At 46.4% G+C, this 18,962-nt stretch overlaps 1 protein-coding gene across 4 annotated transcripts in view; it reads right to left on the bottom strand.

Moving 5' to 3' along the window:
* The window catches only part of slc25a21 (solute carrier family 25 member 21), a 106,751-nt gene that overhangs the window by 56,585 nt on the left and 31,204 nt on the right, over nucleotides 1-18,962 (bottom strand). Inside the window, exon 1 of one of the 4 annotated variants that reach the window (XM_032500879.1) lies at nucleotides 20-155. The exons of the other annotated variants lie outside the window; for them this stretch is intronic. Within the exon in view, the coding sequence (XP_032356770.1) occupies nucleotides 20-140 (121 nt within the window). The 5' untranslated portion in view covers nucleotides 141-155. Of the gene's footprint in view, nucleotides 1-19; nucleotides 156-18,962 lie in introns of those variants that run through there. 4 annotated transcript variants of the gene reach the window in all.

Here is an 18,962-nt window from a genome sequence, read left to right on the forward strand (position 1 = left end):
ACACCACACACACACTGACCTCTACGGTCCGCAGAGAGAAGAAAAATGGAAGCCCACTCTCTCACAGGCTGGGTGGGCTGGTCAGCTGGACTTAGCGGAGCAGTGCCTTTGGGAATTCTGCTAAAACGCTTTACACACATGCAAACACACACACACTAACTTTACTATTTTAACAATTTCATTGAAACTTGGTAAGTTCCACTTCTTATGTGCTCAAAGCAAAACCAAAAAGCTAAAAAAAAAAAAAATTTGGATAAACAGAAAATCGCAAAAGTCCAATATTTCAAGATGAAGCCAAAACACTAAGCAGTGTGAGCTGGGCAGAGGAAGAGGAAAACGAGAGAGGGTGGATCTGAGGAGCGCCCAGGTGGTCCCTACCCCTGCAGCCTGCATGGGGGCACCACACTGACTTGAAGGGCAAAACCTGAAACCCATGCAAATGTGATCACCAGAGCTGGCCTTGATTGGGACGGCCGCATATGATTAAATATAATTGCATAGAACCTTTTCCAAATGCTTTGGTGGTTTTGAAAAAGTAGGAAGGAAGGATTTAAAACCAATTCCCAGCTTTTTCAGAGAGACGAGAGGGAGAAAGTGTGTGCTTGAGAGAAAAAGCGAAATTTGTATAAAAACAGTGAGAAAGACAAGAGATAGAATGCGATTTATTTCCTTCAAATCAGGGCTGGTTTTTACATGCACACGCTGCTCTGCTGGCAGATAAAGTACGATGGGGTTCAGGGGCAGAGCCTTCACACTCGGATGATTGATGGCTCAGTCTGAATGCTTAAGTCAACAGAGCATGAGCACGTCTCAGCAGCCCAGACTAGGCCCTCCACTCAGCACCTATTTAAGGGTCAGGTGCTTCAGAACACACTCACTGTGCAACTGCTCCCATTATCTTATCAAAGCCCGCACTGAGGAGGAAAGAAACGGGGGGAATAACCCTCCGATTTTGAAAACTATGACATGCTTGATGGTACTGCAACGTAGCACATCTGAAAAAAAAATTGCGGATTTTGTATCTTTCAGATGAACTGAAGTATTAAAATGGTAGGTTCACATTTTGCCTTAAAAGAATGTCCATGCCCATTTGTACATTGTTGGTCGCTTTAATTGTTCCACTAAGGAGTAAGAGAGCCTTTCTGAAACTATGTCAATGTAAAAGGTGGGGGACAAAACTTTTCAATCCTTTGTTAATAATGCACTCAAAATGTTTGCCCAAGCCAATATGACGCTCTAGCAGTCTGAGTCTTGGCAAATCAATCAAGATATTTTCCATTTCAATTAAGTCCAAGATTCCATCTTTTTTCAGAAGCAGCTTAGCAAGGTAATTATGTCAATGTACATACCGTAAAGGCATAAACATATTGTATTAAGACAGGCATCTTCTATAGGTTGATACAATTATAATTCTTAAGCAAAGTAAATATTTGAAAATACATTCACATAAGTGTTTCTCAAAATGTCAAACTATTCCTTCAACTCATGAAAAGTTTACGTTTTGGAGATACAGGTTTCATTGGACAACGGTGGTGATATAGGGTTGCAACTAACAAACATTTTCAATTTCGATTAATATGCCGACTAATTTTCAATTGATGCATAATCTTGTCTAACAAATGGTGATACATCCAAATAGTACCATAATAAAACAGATAACCGATTTGAAATCACACTTTCAGGGGCTCCAATACTATATGAGTGTCGGCGAACGTGAGAAACCATTTTGTGAGTGAATGAACAAGTGTTCTCCTGTGCATGTATATAACCCTCTATTGTGTGAGGAGTGAGGAAGGAAGGTTCCAGGTCACCTGTTCCAGCGCGCAGGTGTCCACCCTGTTGATCTGTGGGCTGTTCCACTTCAACACCTTGTCACCAAAGCCCCAAAACCTCCTCCCAACTCTCCACCCACTTTCCACTCCATCATGTCATAAAAGAATCCAGGTGAGAAATATGTCTCTTCTACCATAAATTGAAGGTACATCAACTCCCATGTCACACTGGGTTGCAATTAGAAATGTGTATATTTCCTTATTCACATCTGGGAGAGATGAATGTGTTTACACTTTACCATGAGGCCTCCAATTGTTTTAGGGAAAAGCTAAGTCTTTGTTTTGGCCATCTGTTATGACCTTTCACTCACCAGATACACTTTACAACAGAGGGCATGTAGAGAAGTAACTTTAGGTTACTTGCGTAACCCCGGTTCTCAGAGTAGCATGAGTGAGATGTCTCACTATGGGATACGCCTCCCTGCGTATTCCTCAGAAGCATTTATCTCATTACGCCAATCCTGATTGGCTGGTGATCGAGTGTCCGCGTCACGTGGGTCCATCCCCCTTAAATAGCTTACGCTACGACGCGGACACCATTCCAAATAAGCACCTCTTCTCGCTTCGCCCCCAGCAAGAAGGGTTGTTGGTGAGACATCTCACTCATGCTACTCTGAGAACCGGGGTTACGCAAGTAACCTAAAGTTCTCATTCATAGCATTCGTTTCGATGTCTCACTATGGGATATGGAGACTCCCGTATTGCCAGACAAGCTTATCTCAGAAACCACCGGCACTCAGGTAGCAATGCTCCGCTCCAGCGATGGCTCAGTGCCCAGTACTGCACGTGCCACGCTCGGCGCAGAGACGTCCAGTCTATAAAACCGAACAAAGTGGAGAGGTGAAGACCAGCATGCTGCTGCACAAATGTCCTGGATTGAAACGCCTCTAAATAAGGCCCAGGAGGCAGCAAGGCCGCGAGTTGAGTGAGCACGCAGGCCCTGTGGGGCCAGCACACCCTGACACGTGTAAGCCAGAGCAATGGATCCACAACCCAATGAGACAGCCGTTGCTTTGTCACAGGCTTTCCCCTGTGGGGGCTAGCCCAGGACACAAAGAGCTGTCACTCCGTCGAAAACCTGCGTCCTGTCCATGTAAAAGTGCAGAGCACGAACTGGACACAGCGCGTGCAACCGCCGTTCCTCTGAGGAGAGAAAGGCGGGGAACAGAGCGCCAAAAGGTCAATGGGAGAGCATGAGCCAACCACCTTGGGCACAAAGGCAGGATTAGGTTTCAATAACACCCTGACACGCCCGGGGCAAACTGAGTGCATGACGGGATGCACAGGAAAGCGCATGAATGTCGCCAACCCGTTTTGCAGACGCCAAGGCCAGCAGCAGCACTGTCTTCAAAGACAGATGCTTCAGGTCAACCTCCCCCAGTGGTTCAAAAGGGGGGCTAGCAAGCCCATCCAACACCACCGCAGGTCCCATGTGGGAGTCACGGCTTGGAAACAGGGAGCAGCCGTCGTGCACCCTTCATAAAACGGCAAACCAAAGGATGTTGGCCAGCTGTTTTACCATCAAACCCCACATGACAAGCTGCAATGGCAGCCAGGTACACCTTTATGGTGGAGAAGGCTTTATGTTGTCAATCAGTCCTGCAAGAATGACAAAATTGCGCCAACAGGGCACTGAAAAGAGACATGTCCCTCCCTGAGACACCACTCCTCAAACACCCTCCACTTACAGTCATACAGTGATCTGGTGGAGGAAGCCCTGGCACTCTGAATAGTGTTAATCACGCTCTGTGGGAGCCCGACTGTGTTTAAATTGCACCACTCACGGGCCAAGCCCATAGCGCCAGACGCTCTGGGTGCGGGTGAAAGATTGTCCCCCCGCCTGGGACAGCATGTCCCTGCGTAGTGGGAGTTGCCACGGCTGTCCGCAAAGGAGCAGATAAACTCTCCGCCAGCCAGTGCATCGCTGGCCAGTGTGGAGCTATAAGAATCATCCTGCACTGGTGCTCTCTCACCCTGGATAGAGTTGGGGGTATCAGAGCCAGAGGAGGGAAAGCGTACAGGAGAGCTGACGGCCACGCGTGCGCGAGCGCGTCCACGCCGAGAGGCGCGTCTGGATCGCGTATTGAGGAAAAACAGCGGACACTGCGCATTGTCTTCGATGCAAACAGGTCCACTTCGGCCCGGCCATAGCGCGTCCACACTGCCCCACAATGGCTGGGTGCAGAGTCCAGTTGCCGTACAGCGGCGCGCCCCTGGACAGCAAATCTGCACCGTGGTTCAGAGCCCCGGGGACATGTGTCGCTCTCAGAGACAGCAGGTGCCTGCTGCTCCACAGTATCAGTCTGCGTGCCAGCGTGTGTAACTGACGGGAACGCAAGCCCCCCTGACGGTTTTATAGGCTACCGTTGTCGTGTTGTCCGTTCTCACCAGAACATGGTGTCCGTTGAGAAGCGGCAGGAACGCCTCAGGGCGAGAAACACCGCCAGGAGCTCGAGGTAATTTATGTGACAGCGCCGGAGACTCTCGCTCCAAACGCCTCTCACAAAACGGCCCTCCTGTGTTCCCCCCCAGCCCGAAAGGCTCGCGTCCGTGGTGACCACCTTCCGAGCCAGGACGGTGCCCAAGGCTACTCCCTGCGCCAAGAAAGCCGGAGGCCTCCAGCGGCGCAGCGCCATTCCGCACTCCACAGTAACCGTTACCCTCCGTGCCCATGACGCACAGGATCCAGCTGAGGGAGGTAACCCAACGCTGGAAATCCTCATAAACAGGCGGCCCAGTGGGATCACCAGAATAGCCGCCGCCATAAGCCCCAGTAACCTCAGACATATCCTGAAAGCAACGGACCCGCGTAGTCGAAAATGCGCGAGACAAGCCTGATAACCCTCACTCTCTCCGCCGACAGGCGGGCTGTGAAGGACACCGAGTCCAGAGATAGCCCCAGAAATATTATATTTTGCACTGGGGAAAGCACACTCTCTCTGTGTTTATTATAAACCCAGATTGGTCAATGGTGGATGAGGATGCGCGTTTTGCGTCACAGACTCCTGCTCTGACTGTGCCAAAAGGAGCCAATCGTCCAGATAGTAGCCAGACGGAGACCCTGCCGCCTTAAACGGGGCTACAGCTGCTTCGGTACACCTCACGACACCCTCGGGCTCAGAGACAGACCGAAGGGAAGCACTCTGTACTCGTAACAGACACCCCGAAAAGCGAACCTCAGATATTTCCTGTGCGGAGGATAGATCGCAATATGGAAATACGCGTCTTTCAGATCGACAGATGTGAACCAGTCGCCCTGGCGCACAGACGAAGCAGAGACGCATGAGTGAGCATCCTGAATTGTATTTTCGGAGGTATTTGTTCAGAGCCCGCAGGTCCAGGATAGGGCGAATTGCCGTTCCCTCCCCGTTTCGGGACCAGAAATACCTGGAGTAAAAGCCGCTCCGACTCAGCTCGGGGGGCACTACACATATCGCTCTCCTTTCTAACAGCGAGATACTTTCCTCCTGTAGAACGCGAGCTGACTCCCCCCCGGCCTGTGTACAGAGTATGCCCGAGAAGCGAGGGGGGGTAACAGCAAATTGAAGCCTGTAGCCCCGAGATATTGTTCTCAGTACCCAGGCTGAATTTGTGATAGCTGTCCATCTCTCTCTCTGATAAGAGAGAGGAGTGGCAGCCCCCAAACGGGTCCCTTACACTGTGCCCTCATTAACTGAGCTATGAGGCCATCTAGTGGCGGGACTCGGGAACGACCCGTGGTCGGCAATGCGCATGACGAAGTTTAGTGCACTGACGGGGTCGTTGGCATCCGCGTCTCGAGAGGAGCCGTGGCTCCTCTCTGGAGCGGTGAAGCCACTGAGCCGCTTATTGCTTTTTTGTTCATTTTTTCGAACTGCGCCCTCGACATTATGTCTGGATGCGACAGTGAAACATGCTTAATTCTGTTGAACAGAGTGAGTGTGTGCTTAGGTGACTTGGGGGGGGGGCAGGGCCTGCCATCGCCGCAACAAAGTCTCCGCTTCCTGTGAGGGACGCGCGCGCACAACGGGGAGCGTGGGGGCATCACACTTACGAACAGAAAACGTGGGGCTGGTGAACGGGGAACTTCCAGCCCCGACGCAGGGGAGAGAGCTCGGTTGTCAAACCGCCCTCTTCTTCTTTTTTACCTGCTGAAAAGCTGCCTGGGCTGCTGTCCCGGGGGGGCAGTCGTCTGCGCAGGAGCTTTTCTGGGCCAGCTCCCTCTCGCCTTCGCTGGGGTGGGGCAGCTGGGGCGGGCTGGGGATCTGGCCGCTTGGGGACTTTGAACTGAGCAGACCGCGAGACAGCTTGAGAGAAAGACTGGCGCGTGGCTGGAGGCGGGGGGGGGGCTCGGCTTTCCGAGGGAGGCAAAGTTGAAGAGCTTCGTCCTCCTCTTCTTCGCCTCACACCTCTGCTGCATTGAGGCCAGAGCGGTGCCGAAGACCCCGTCAGGGACGACGGGCATGTCCAAAATGTCCTCTTTTTCCCTGTCAGACAGGTTCGTCAGGTTGAGCATCTAGCCCTTTCCTGTAGAACCATTAGCCCATAGATTTACTGTGGCCTGGACTGCACAGCGCTGCACGCGGAGGCAGATGTCCGTGATCACAGTTATCTCTTCCCACACAGCAGGCTCTGGTTTGGTGACCATGTCCTCACACAGCTCCGCTTGGTACGCTGTGAGCATGGAGGAGACATTCAGAGCTCTTACCGCTTAAAGCTGCCGCTTTATACGCCCTCTCGTTCAAGGCAGACTGGAAACGGTCCGCCTTCGACGGCAGTGTGGGGGTCCGTGAGGTTGCCGCAGTCACCCGCGGGTGGAGGTGGGCTGCAACCAACGGCTCCATCGGGGGCATGCGGGACATTCCAAGCTTCTCCATGCCCTCAAACTCCCAGGGGAGGAAGCTCCCTGAATCGGGGTCTTACCGCTGAAAGGGAGGTGTTTCCACGAAGAGGATACCTCTTCCCAGCAGTTCAGGAAAAAACGGAAGTAGCGTTTTGCGACCTCTTGGTCAGGGGCAATTTCTTCCCCTCATAGCGTGATCTGGTGGGCTCACCACGACGCGGGCCAAGGGATGTTCGCCTGGACGCAGCGCGTTTACACACGTCCTGCATGTCCATACTGGGAGCGGGGGAAGCTGGTACACTTCCGTCCTCGTCTCCGAAGGCAGACACAGCATCAGGCTTGACAGCCCGGGCGGAGGGATGAACATTTCAAACTGTCCTCGTCATCCTCTGATATGAGGAGCTCCGAGGAGTCCTCGTCCTCGTAGTCCAGCTCGAGTACGTCCTCCGCGAGCGGGGCCGCCGGGCCCAGCTCCAGCTGTGAGCCCCAGCTGGGACCGGCGCACGGTACGGCATCCGCACCAGACACCTCATTGCCGGCCGGCAAATTGGTGTTGGGCAGGTATGGTCCTTCCCCGACAAGCTAGCTTGGCGCGCTAGCCGTCGGCGAAGGCTCTTCATGGTAAAGCAGGCACAATGCCTGCACGAACCAGGGGCTTCAACGGCCAGGCGGGCGTGTTCCAGCCCGAGGCAACAAGAGCAGACCTGGTGTGTGTCCCTGCTCGAAATTTTGTTACCACATGGCAAAGTCGAGCCCCTGAGTCTTCGTGTCCTCTGGTGTGAGGGACGTCAGAAGACATCTTCGTTAGCAGGAGTGCTAAACGCGAAGATACTGAGCAGTAGCTGGTGTGCTAACGCGCAGAAATAGCCTTACCGTGAAACGGCTAGGCGGATAACGCTCCAGTCTGTGGTGAGACCGAAGAGTCGTGTCGAAGGCAGCTAGCGCCCGGCGACGGAGAAGTTAGCTAGGATGGCTCCGGTCTGTGGACAGTTTAGCTAGCTAGCCTGCACGACTGAGATATGCTTCGAAGCGAGAAGAGGTTTTAGAATGGTGTCCGCGTCGTAGCGTAAGCTATTTAAGGGGGATGGACCCACGTGACGCGGACACTCGATCACCAGCCAATCAGGATTGGCGTAATGAGATAAATGCTTCTGAGGAATACGCAGGGAGGCGTATCCCATAGTGAGACATCGAAACGAATGCTATGAATGAGAACAGGAGCGGTCAGACAAAGATTAACAATTTGTTTGGGTAATCTAGTTAAACTGGGGACATGTTTACAACCTGTCTGACCGCTCGTGATCCTTCCCCTAACGGACTTCATTGTAAATGTAAAATAATGATAGGAATGATTGAACTATATAAAAAAAGTTATACTGTAAATATGTCTAACTTTCCTTTAATATGAGGCTGTTGTGGGTGCTGTGGGTTGCTAATGAACCTGTGCTTTTCCAGTTGCATCCTGATCTTTTGAACCACCAGGCCACCCTGTCTGAAGCACATTGTGCAAAATACGTATACAGTAAAAGCTATCAAACATTTTAGAAATGGACAACAACAAGTTCTGGAAAGTCACTGATAAAGCGCCTCAAAGTTGCACTATGATTTGCATTATGATCTCTTCCCCTTTAGTTTCCACATGTCAAACCTACAAAAATCAAACACAGATGCACTACAAGTACACTCATACGTACATCTGAGTCTTCAGTGGGGTTCGGTGCAGATTGGTGACATCGCAGAAGCAGCACCGAGTGTGTTTAAACAAAGTAAAATTCAATTGTGGAGATTTAGCAAGAGTTGGAAATTTGGTCCATGTGCTGTGCAAACATGTTTAAAATGCAGTAGATATACACATACAATGGAGTAACCCCCAGAAAGAAAGAAAGAAAGAATGGAAGAAAGAAAGAATGAATGAAAGAAAAAGCTCAAAAGAAACAGAAATAAAGTCAGAGTGTTAATAAAAGAAGTCAGATTCAGAGAGAAATGGACCTGTGGTCTGAGTCATTTCCATCAGTGTTTGCCTTTCACGCCAAATAAATGACAGATGCTACAAGGTGGGCTACTAACAGCAAGGCCGCTGCGACAACAAATAGCCCGCACGCATACACGCCCAAACACACATTCATCTATAGAATTCAGAATTACATCTTTGATAGCGTTGCTACAATCTCCGTTTGATTAGGAGCAGGCCCGAGTCAGCTGCAAGGCGGAAGGACAAGGAAACCAAGAGCTTTGACATGCTGTAGGTCTTGGCTGGACCGAAGCCCATTAAATAGCCTGGATTTCAGTCTCCGTCATGGTTCCACCCAGCCCTGTACTGTATGCATGCGCCCGTGTTGTGTGTGTGTGTGTGTGTGTGTGTGTGTGTGTGTGAGAGAGTGTATGTGCATGTTGAGGCCTATTTGCAGATGTCTCCCCAACAGGCGTACAACTGACAAGAACTACACACCCCTGCATAATATGGGAGTATATTCTATGTGTGTGTGGTTGGTGTGGTGTGTGTGTGTGTGTGTGTGTGTGTGTGTGTGTGGTGTGTGTGGTGTGTGTGTGTTGTGTGTGTGTGTGTGTGTGTGTGTGTGTCTTCCTGTGGGCCTGCAGCTGTGACAGGACCTACATCACGACACAAACATCAGGAAAATAGCTCTGAACACAATCACTGGATCACAGAAGATCAGATTCAGTGACTCAGCAGGGGCCTGGGGAGCACTAACGAAACAATCACATGTAGACAAAACACACAGACACCGCGCGCACACACACACACTCACACAAACACACGCACAACAGGAACCAAATTTAACCTTCACTCTGCGGGGGGAATCTCATCTCTGATTTCCCCAATTACCCCCCGTTGATTCACTCCCTGTTGGAGCCAGATGAGGACGAGGATGGCACAACAAAGGCTGCCGGTGCTGATCTTCCTCCTGGTCATCAGTGTCCACATCGTCATCCCAACCGACCCCCACCTTCTCACTCACCCCCGCCCACTCACCCGCTGCCACCCCTCGCCCCCATGGGTTGGGTGCCTCCCAGCTGCAGCCTGGCTCGTCCTGATTGCGCCTGATTTGGGTTAAGTGATTATTACCCTGCTGCGGTTTGGGTAGGGACTCTCCCACAGGCTGGAAACAAGGAAGGAGGGAGACCTCTCTCTCTCTCAAACACACACCCTTTCTGTTTAGGTGTGTATCTAAGAGAAGGACAGAAACAGAGAGACAGCCTGAAGGGAAAAGATGACTGTAAACACACATGACAAGAAGACATCAGAGAAACACATCTCTCTCTCTCTCTTTCTCTCTCTCTCTCCGTGTGTCTCCAATTTTAGCACACATTTTAAAAAACGTTTCTGGAAAATCAGCAACAGACAACACAAATGAATGTGTGTTTTCACCCACCACTGTTGAACAATTATAAGAAGTTGTGCTTCTTATGATGAACAGTTGGTGGCGCTAATTTTCCACTTGGATGCTATTAATGCATTTTTCAATTTATAAATTAGATATTTTGACTCTCTAGCGTTTCTAAAAAGGTTTGTTATGCACACATTTGAAGTGTGCATGACAACAGGCAGATGAAAATGCATTTAGTGAGAGAGACCGGATAAAACAAAAAGATAAAAAAAAAATATATAGTATTGTAGTAAACATACATGTCACAAAAAGGGCAAATGTCTAGAAAAACCACGCGCACACACACGCATACAAACACACACACACACACACACGCACCAGGGATGTTTCAGGAGAAGTGTAGACTAGAGGGAGAGCAAAGCAAAAATGTTGCAAACACATATTTACAACCTGGAGTTAAACTGTCTCTCACTCTGTAATTCTCAGAGCTTTTTACTGCAGGCTGGGGGTGAACAAAGTACCCGTTCTGTTATTCTACCGTCCGTCTCGTCTTACACCCACCCATCAGATTTAGGGCTGAGGTTTTAGGGCCTCCGCTACAGAGACTCTGGGCCTTCGCTGCATTAGGAACACCCTGGAAATTGGACTAGGGTTCAGGATGGGTTGCTATTCATGTTCTCTATATTTCTGATTTGCTATTTCTGGAGCGACAGAGCCATTTCAACGGCCAATGTCTGTCTTGCATTAACTAAAATCTTATTTTCTGACAGGAAATTGGTTCAAATTGCTAAGACTTTGATTTGTGACTCATAATAACAAATCGTGATTTTGGTTCATCGCGCCCTCAAAAAGGTGACCGGACCTTTCAAAAGCCAAACATTAATTAAGCTAAATAAACTACTTGACTGGTTTAAAGGAAGTCTAAAAACATCATGAATACTTGATCTGAAATTTCCTTTACTTTTTTAGGCCTGAAATAAAGTCTACCTTACAGCTCATAGGGCAGTAGTTTTTTTAATTCCACATTTTTAGACCACAGTAAGAAGCTTTTCCATTCAGCTGTGGTTATCTTAGGATGTTACGCCACACTACTTGTACAATTCTAAAACATTTCCCTATCTCCTTTTGCAAATCAAAAGCAGAATTTTTGGTTAATATACCCATCCTATCAGATGCCCCCCTCATTAAGAATTCAAGGTGTCCCGAGGTCACATTGAAGATAATGATAAGTGGACAGCTGCAGTCCAGCTTTGGCTCCCTGAACGCAGCCGTAGATCTCCCAGCTAAGACACTCGGCCGAGCAGCACATGAAAAGAGAAAACAGCAATGAGTCCAAAATGAATCCACACAGAACGGCGGGGAGCCAAAAAACACACCATAATCTAAAACATACCAATTTCATCATGGTGGGAAAGATTCAACAAGGCATGCACACCTGCTTAACGGAGCATTTCCACACGGGAGGAATATTTCACAAGTCCAACAATGAATTTTAATCATGTGGCTGCAGTGGACAGAATGCAAAGTAACTGTCAGAGAAAAAAAGTGTTTCATTTATGGAAACATATAGGAATTACCAAAATGATCTTAAGCATAGCTGAGTGGCATAACAGATGGTGTTATTTCAATACCGATACTCTAAAAAGAAGTGTGTCAGGCTCTATGCTACTATGTTACACTCCTGCTACATCACTACACAGTAACATAAAGCAGCCATCTTCATTTTTTATCAGTACTTCTTGGTACATTTACAGCTAGAATGCAAACAAATTTTGACACAGTATAGGCCTGCACCAATATTGAAAAACAGTCTTATTTTGAAAATACAAACTGTGCAGTGCGAATTTTAAGTCTTAGTAACGCGTTCCATGTCAGAGTGTATTGTTTGTATCTGTTAATTTTTGAATATACAAAACTAAAAAAATGTTATCAAAAAAAAAGTCTTAGTAGCCTAATGGAATTAAAAACAAGTCACACACCTCTTTAAAAACATAAATGTATTTTAATGTTTTACCCAAAATGTATTTCTACATCTTTTAATGTATTCCCCAAATATTTTGGGAAATAAGAGCATATTGGACTGAAGAACAGTTGTTCAAATTATTTGTACGAACATCGGTTAACGGTTATGACGCTGTCTTGTGACAAACTGTCTCCAAAGCAGCTGAAAAGACTACGTATATGTTCTGAAGATTTTTTTAAAAAATAAAAAAATGAAAAAAAAATTAAAAAAACTTTCAGAAGGGGTTTATTGGCTTTCAAAACCATATTCTGCCTGCAGTCAGTTTAGGTGTGGGCACCTCAACAATGGAGTCAAAACTTCAAATGAAGTTTTCTTAATTCCTGTTTAATTTGCTTTTACTTCAAATGCCATCACATAGGAAATGGCTTGAATTTCATTAATTTTAATAAATGATAACATTCAAATTATGTTACATGATGCAAATCATAAAGTTAAGAGTACAAAACCTAGGGCTGGGTATCTTCCATACCGATATCAATACCGTGACTTTGATACCGGTTGCTAAACAATCAACCAACAAAAAATCTTTTCATTTATTCTTCAGCTCCTACTATGTGAACCTGTCTCCGTGCATAACGTAGAGTGTTCGCTGCATGTCTCCACGACGTGCAACAGCCAATCACCAGCATTATTAGATCCTGGTAGAAGCATGCTGCATGCTAATTGGCTCACTAACGCTGAAGATATTGACTTCTTAGGTATTGAAATTGGGTATGAATGACGAGGCATTTTTCAATACTCTGCAATTCGGTCGGTGCCTATAAAGTATTGAATTTGGTCCCCAGCCCTAACTAAACTTCAAACATCAATACTGAAACCGATGCAATTAAGGCAACTGATCTACCAGGATGCCTCAATCAGATAATTATCTACATCATCCTCCTCCACCACTTCAGCAGCTTACACTTACACATTCAAACAAACCCTCCTATTATTAGACCACAGCAGCACTACTTAAGAACTCGTCCAAGTCCCTTTTACCCATCATTGAATCTGTGCCATTTCTACTGACATTGCTCCGCGTTACATTGCAAATTAGTTGCGCACAATGGGAAGAGTAAGCCTTAGTGATACTACACGTGCAGCAGATAGTATTAACGAGTAGGATGGGGATGCATGAGATGACTGTCAGCCTCGTGGAGCACAGATCCTGAGGCCCAATTACACACACCAAAAACATGGTGTGAAGTTTTTTGAGAAGCAAATTGGTCTGCTTTTAATTATGTAGAGAAAAGCAGTTGGACATTAAGGCTGGAATGCAGGGTGTGAATAGATTCTTCAGCAGCAACTAATTTCAGATGTTTACCACGCATGAGCGGTTTTAAAAGTTGAAAATGGCGTTCCAAAGTGGAAAACATAACACTGAACATAGTTTTTTTTGGGGATTAGGATAGACAAGAAATGAAATATGTTTGACACTGATCATGTGGCATGAGGCTATAAATATACAAACTACACAGCCACTGTTTTGCAACAGTTTTTTTTTTATGTCTGTTACTATTTTAAAGCTTGCTATTCAGACAGTAGGACTAAAGTACAGAAATATATTCATATAGATGTTTCAGCTAGATCAGCTCTATGGAAACAAGTGTTTACAATGCTTAGTGTGGGGTTTTTCTGACTCACCACACCTCTAAGTATCTATAGAAACATGTGACAGCATGAAAACAGCTGAATTCATAGCAGTGGATCCTGAATATACAGTAGTGTATTCTCAAGCAAAGCAAACTACGAGACTTGGCCACCGGGGAAATCGCATAACACTGCACACTGTTGTCCAAACAAGGGCAGAGGAGAGAGAAAACATCAACTGAGAAGGGGGGAACCCAGACCACCAGGTTATCCCCCCTTTCCATATTTACTTAAACTTTAATGGTTTGGCCCAGGCCCTACAGGGCCATCTTTCACCCCACGTTTTCCCCTCCTTCACACCCAAAAACAGCATGCAGCGCAAGAGGTTTCCTGTAGCAGCCGTCTGACTAACATGTACATCTCTCACTCTCTCACTCTCACACACACACACACACACACACACAACACACACACACACACACACACACACACACACACACACACACACACACACACACACACACACCACACACACACACACACACACACACACAACACACACACACACACACACACACACACACACACACACACACACACACACACACACACACACACACACACACACGTAAGGTCAAGCAAATGCTTCTCATGGAGTGCTTCACATAGAGTGCAAGCTGCTTGACCATACCAATTCAAGTGAGTCTAGAAAAAAGGTAAAAAGTCTCTTGGAGGACACTTCATACAAACTAGTTTGTTACCTGGCTTAAGCTTAACAAGCAAACACAACATTTAAATCAAGTTTTGAAAAAGACAACAGCAACGGCCATATGCATCTGCATGCTTTTGGAGAGCAGGACTGCCTCCTCGTCTGTCTGGGTGAGGCAGCTCACTGCTGGGGGAAGAATTCAGGACATTTGCTTGCTGTGGTTGCAATCCTTTGAGATTCCCCTCAATGCCTATCCCAGCACCAAAATGGCTAAAATCACTGAGAAGTATTCAGAAACCAAAAGTCTGTTTTCTTGTGGTGTGTGGAGGTGTTCTCGCCCCCACGTCTGAAGTGAGACCTCCTTGTCTGAGTGTGTCTGCTAGTGTACATCTTCCCACACAAGCCTCCATATGATACAGATTTCCCATAAAGGTCTTGTGCTTTGACAGGGAAGGTGAAAAGGGGGGGGGGGGGTTCTTGCTGTGGAAAATGGAGGCGAGTTTTATGACCCATGTTCCCTGTCCTCCTGTAAAAATCACACCAGCCGTTTTGCAGCGTTGCAGCATCATCGGTAGCGCAGCCAATGAAAACAATGGAGCGTGTGGAGAAGAAACGAGGCAAACAAAGAGAAAAAGAAGGAAATACCTGCAGGTCTACTTTAGACATATACATCATCCTTTCCCTCCCCATCAGTCTCTGAGGTAGACCCCGTACCTACTGAAACACACACATGTAGAAATCTTTAAGATTCGCAGCCCTAGAGAAGTTCTCATGGGTTTTCAGTGGCAATCCAACCTGGCAATCTTCCAAAGCTCTCTACAGGCACTTTGTTTTGCAGAGGGGGGTCTTTTGGGTTAAACCCAACAAAGATGCATCACTGTATGGGCCCACCACGTGTGGGTGGATAACTGGGCACAGTTTTGTAATTCCATATTTTGAAAGGAAAGCTGCCATGCTACTCTGCCTTCGTCCTAATTCTGATTGTCAAACTCTCTATTGAATTATGCGAGGAGAGGGGGAATACATGTCTCTACTAAGCCTTGAAGATGAGAGAGCAGGAAATGCCAAAGTGGTTGTTCTGTGAGGTCCTGTCTGTAGAGGTCGGATGAAGACATGCATTGTGTGTATGATTCATATGCCACATTGTATTAGCGTACAACAAGGGCTGAGAGGAGGCAGATTGGCTTGGAACACTGGAGGACAGGGACAAGGCATTTGTATTCTCCTGTCCTGGTAATGCATGGTAACAAGGGTGATTTGCACAGTTAAATCAAAACCAAGTGATGGTAACATTGAAGTCCAATGCATCTTAAGATGAAGCTCTTCGGTGTGTTTCCCATCAGAGCCCACTGCAATGCATTTGCTCCTCAGGAGACTCAGTCACTCGAGGTAACATAAAGAGTTAGTTAACCTGTGAGAGCGTGCTTGAACCCTAATGCGCTGCAGATGTAGCCATCTTAGAAGTCACACGTTTTATTGAAAGCTCGCTGCCATGTTCGTTGCTTTTTTGTCCCTTGAAGGAAATGTTTAGAGAATGAGAATTTATCTTTGGGCATGTAAGGAATGATGCCACAAACATTTTGATCAAGACACACGTTTTGCATTAAAACAACATGACTGTTCTGTTATTTGAGAACATTTTTAAAAAAGAAGAAGAAAAAAAAACAGAACAGGCTGCGAGCCACTAAAGCAACACTAATGCAGAATAGGTGCAAGATGGATGCATGATAGGGGACTTCTGTTAAGGATTCCAATGGCCATGCCTGCCAGGCAGCCATATTACTCATGTAGTTGAAAGGTCTATTATAAAATTGGCTACGCATTACAGGGACATAATTTGGGCTCCTGACAGTCCTGAACACTGCCTGCGGTGAGGCTATCTAACACAGTCAGTGGGATTTATCTGCTGTTATGATCAGACCCACAGCAGACCTGCCTAAACACAGCTTATCTGCCCCTGCATCCCAGATCACATGGAAAAGGTTTGAAAGAACGCTCAAGATGTGCGACCAAGGCCCAATCTGATGATTCAACCTGAAATCACACGAGAAAGCAAAATCTAGACCTGATGAGCACCTCTAATTCTGCATCAAACCCTCCCCGCTTCGAGGCTCCTCCTCATCCCCCTTCCTTGCTCAGACCCCCTCCCTGGCTCCATTGCTCCAGGAGATCCTATCATTTCTCCCGCAGACTAGATTTCTTGGGTGACTTCAAAGCTTGTTCACTAAGTGTTTAGAAGAATGCAATGGAAACAGGAAAATAATGTTCTGATTTCTGTAAACTTTATAACATCTGCTTTTGCTTAGTGCTGGTGCAGTGTGAAGCAGGGGCTCCATACTGTGTTCAGTTTGGGACATTTTTTTCCCACAGTTTAAACGGCATCTTGCACACTGTGCACGATGGGAAGGGTAAAAGAAAAAGGGCTTAAGTCAAAGAACATATACTTAATGGAAACACAAATGACGTTAATGAAGCTTTGGTAGGAGCAAGGGCCTGTTTTTATGGCGGGCAGTCTCAGCCATGTCACAGACCATTTGAAAGCAGGTGAGGATGAATCCCACAAGAAAGGTAATAGTTTAACCCTCTAAGACCTAATTTCCATCACTGTTTGTATAACCTTCATCTTCTGAGAATTCAGAGGATGCAATGAGTATATTTCCACTGAGAGGGAAAGGAACCAGGCGAGGCTTTGCTTGTGTCCCAAAAGGCCTGTGAGTAATGTAGCTGGCACCGTACAAGCATACACACAGACTAACGCTACCTCCTTGTGTATACACAAGATGACAAGCAGTTTTTAGGGCCAGGCCAGATAACTCCATCACAATCTCTCCATGCTAACAGGGCAGCATGACAAGAGCGCAGTGTATACACACACACAGCATCCGACTGGCAGCCTCAGGGCTCCTGTCTCCTTTCCCCTAACTCAATCATGCTCGGGTTTCACTCTCGCCCATCCGAGGCTAACTCGCTTCCTCTCTCTATCCCCTCACACTACCCCCCCCATCCTTAAAATCCTTAAACCACATCCCACCCATACAGTAAGTATCAGTTCATAGTCCAATATCCATGCATGTTAAGAAGAGGAAAGGCTTCTAGAAAATACTTTTTGGATATTCTCCCAAATTCTTGAATTTTACACTATGTAACATTTCTGCATTAAATGACTAAAAACGACTCTACCTATGTTGTATATTTAGTTGAGGTGTGTACTTCCACTTTCCCAAATGTTTCCAACAATTTTCAAACCCATAGAAATCTGTAGTTTTATTTCTGATAAGGGACGTTTTGTTTAGGCGCCTGTCGGTGGCATCATATAACCTTTGACCCCTCTAGTTACTCTAACTTTTGTCAAAACACGGACACCCAGATGATACGTTCGAGAGTAATTGTAAATCCTACAATCTCACAAAGAGTTATAATCAGTAACCGTAATACAGCTTTATTCCTGCCACACGGCATCATTTTGTCATTACAATTGGAATTCATTGGAATTAAATGCCACTTTGTAACACAGTGATACAGCAGATACCTTATGTATCGATACATTAAAATATGGCTCTATCCAGCTTAACATTTCTAAAAAGTGCTAGTTGACATATAGCTAATGCTACGTGGGTAAGGTTAACATTATGGGATTGCAACATTGTTCAACACACATAAAGTTGTTTTCAGTGTGATTGTTTTGACCACGGTTAACAGCCGTCTGTCTGCCTTACTCCACCGGCGCTAAGAGGCTTCAGTCGGGGTGAGAACTGACAACATCCCCGGGGCATATAGTTAACGTTAGCCCCTAGCCAGCTAGCCCCTATCATTACAGCAATACAAACACGGCCAGCACTTAATTCCAGCGCTGGGCGCTAACGGCGCTAAGAGTTTAATGAACCGTCGAAAAATAGATCATAATTAGACCCGGGCACCCATGTCAGAACAGCGGCCATCCGTAACGGTGTTCTTGCCGAATAGCTCTCTTCTCCCCCCTGCCTTCGTGTTTAGCTATCTTTGCAGTTAAATGTACCCGACAAAAGGTTGGTTAGGTGCCAAAACGACAAGTTAAGATTACAAAAAAGTGGCGGTGGGGAGATAATTCCGGGCAGCTGGGAGATCTTCTGCTTTGTAATTAAATTGGTGAACCTGGAGCTATTTTATTAAATTGACATGAATAAATGTTAGTAAACATAACACAAATAAATAAGCATTCTAATAGGCGATGGTGTTTAACAATAAAGACTACAACTCCCATAGTTCTACGCAACTTCAGATTGTAATCAAAAGTCTGTGTTAACCATCCATTATTCTGATTAAGCGGCAGAAAATTACATATTGTACACTTAGAAATAATTTTAAATAGTGTATACTTGAGGGAAAGGTAGCAGCCTATGTAGCCTTTTCCAGTTGTTTTGTATTTGTTCAAACAGTTTAAAATAGAAGTAGAAAGAGGATATTCATTTTTGGCAGGATTAAGTACTAGGCCAACGAAGACACACGAGTGGCTTTGGAGACAGCTGCCACCGAATTCTCCATTAACACAGTTAAAAAAGGAAAAATACTCCCTAAATCACTCTGACACTGCTAAAGAAAAATAACTCTTGGCAATATACCTTGCACTTCTCCATTTCATTGTTTGGTGTTATATTTTTCATATTCCAGTGAAAGTGCC

The sequence above is a fragment of the Etheostoma spectabile genome, chromosome 20, assembly GCF_008692095.1.
Source record: "Etheostoma spectabile isolate EspeVRDwgs_2016 chromosome 20, UIUC_Espe_1.0, whole genome shotgun sequence".
NCBI classification, from domain to species: Eukaryota; Metazoa; Chordata; class Actinopteri; order Perciformes; family Percidae; genus Etheostoma; species Etheostoma spectabile.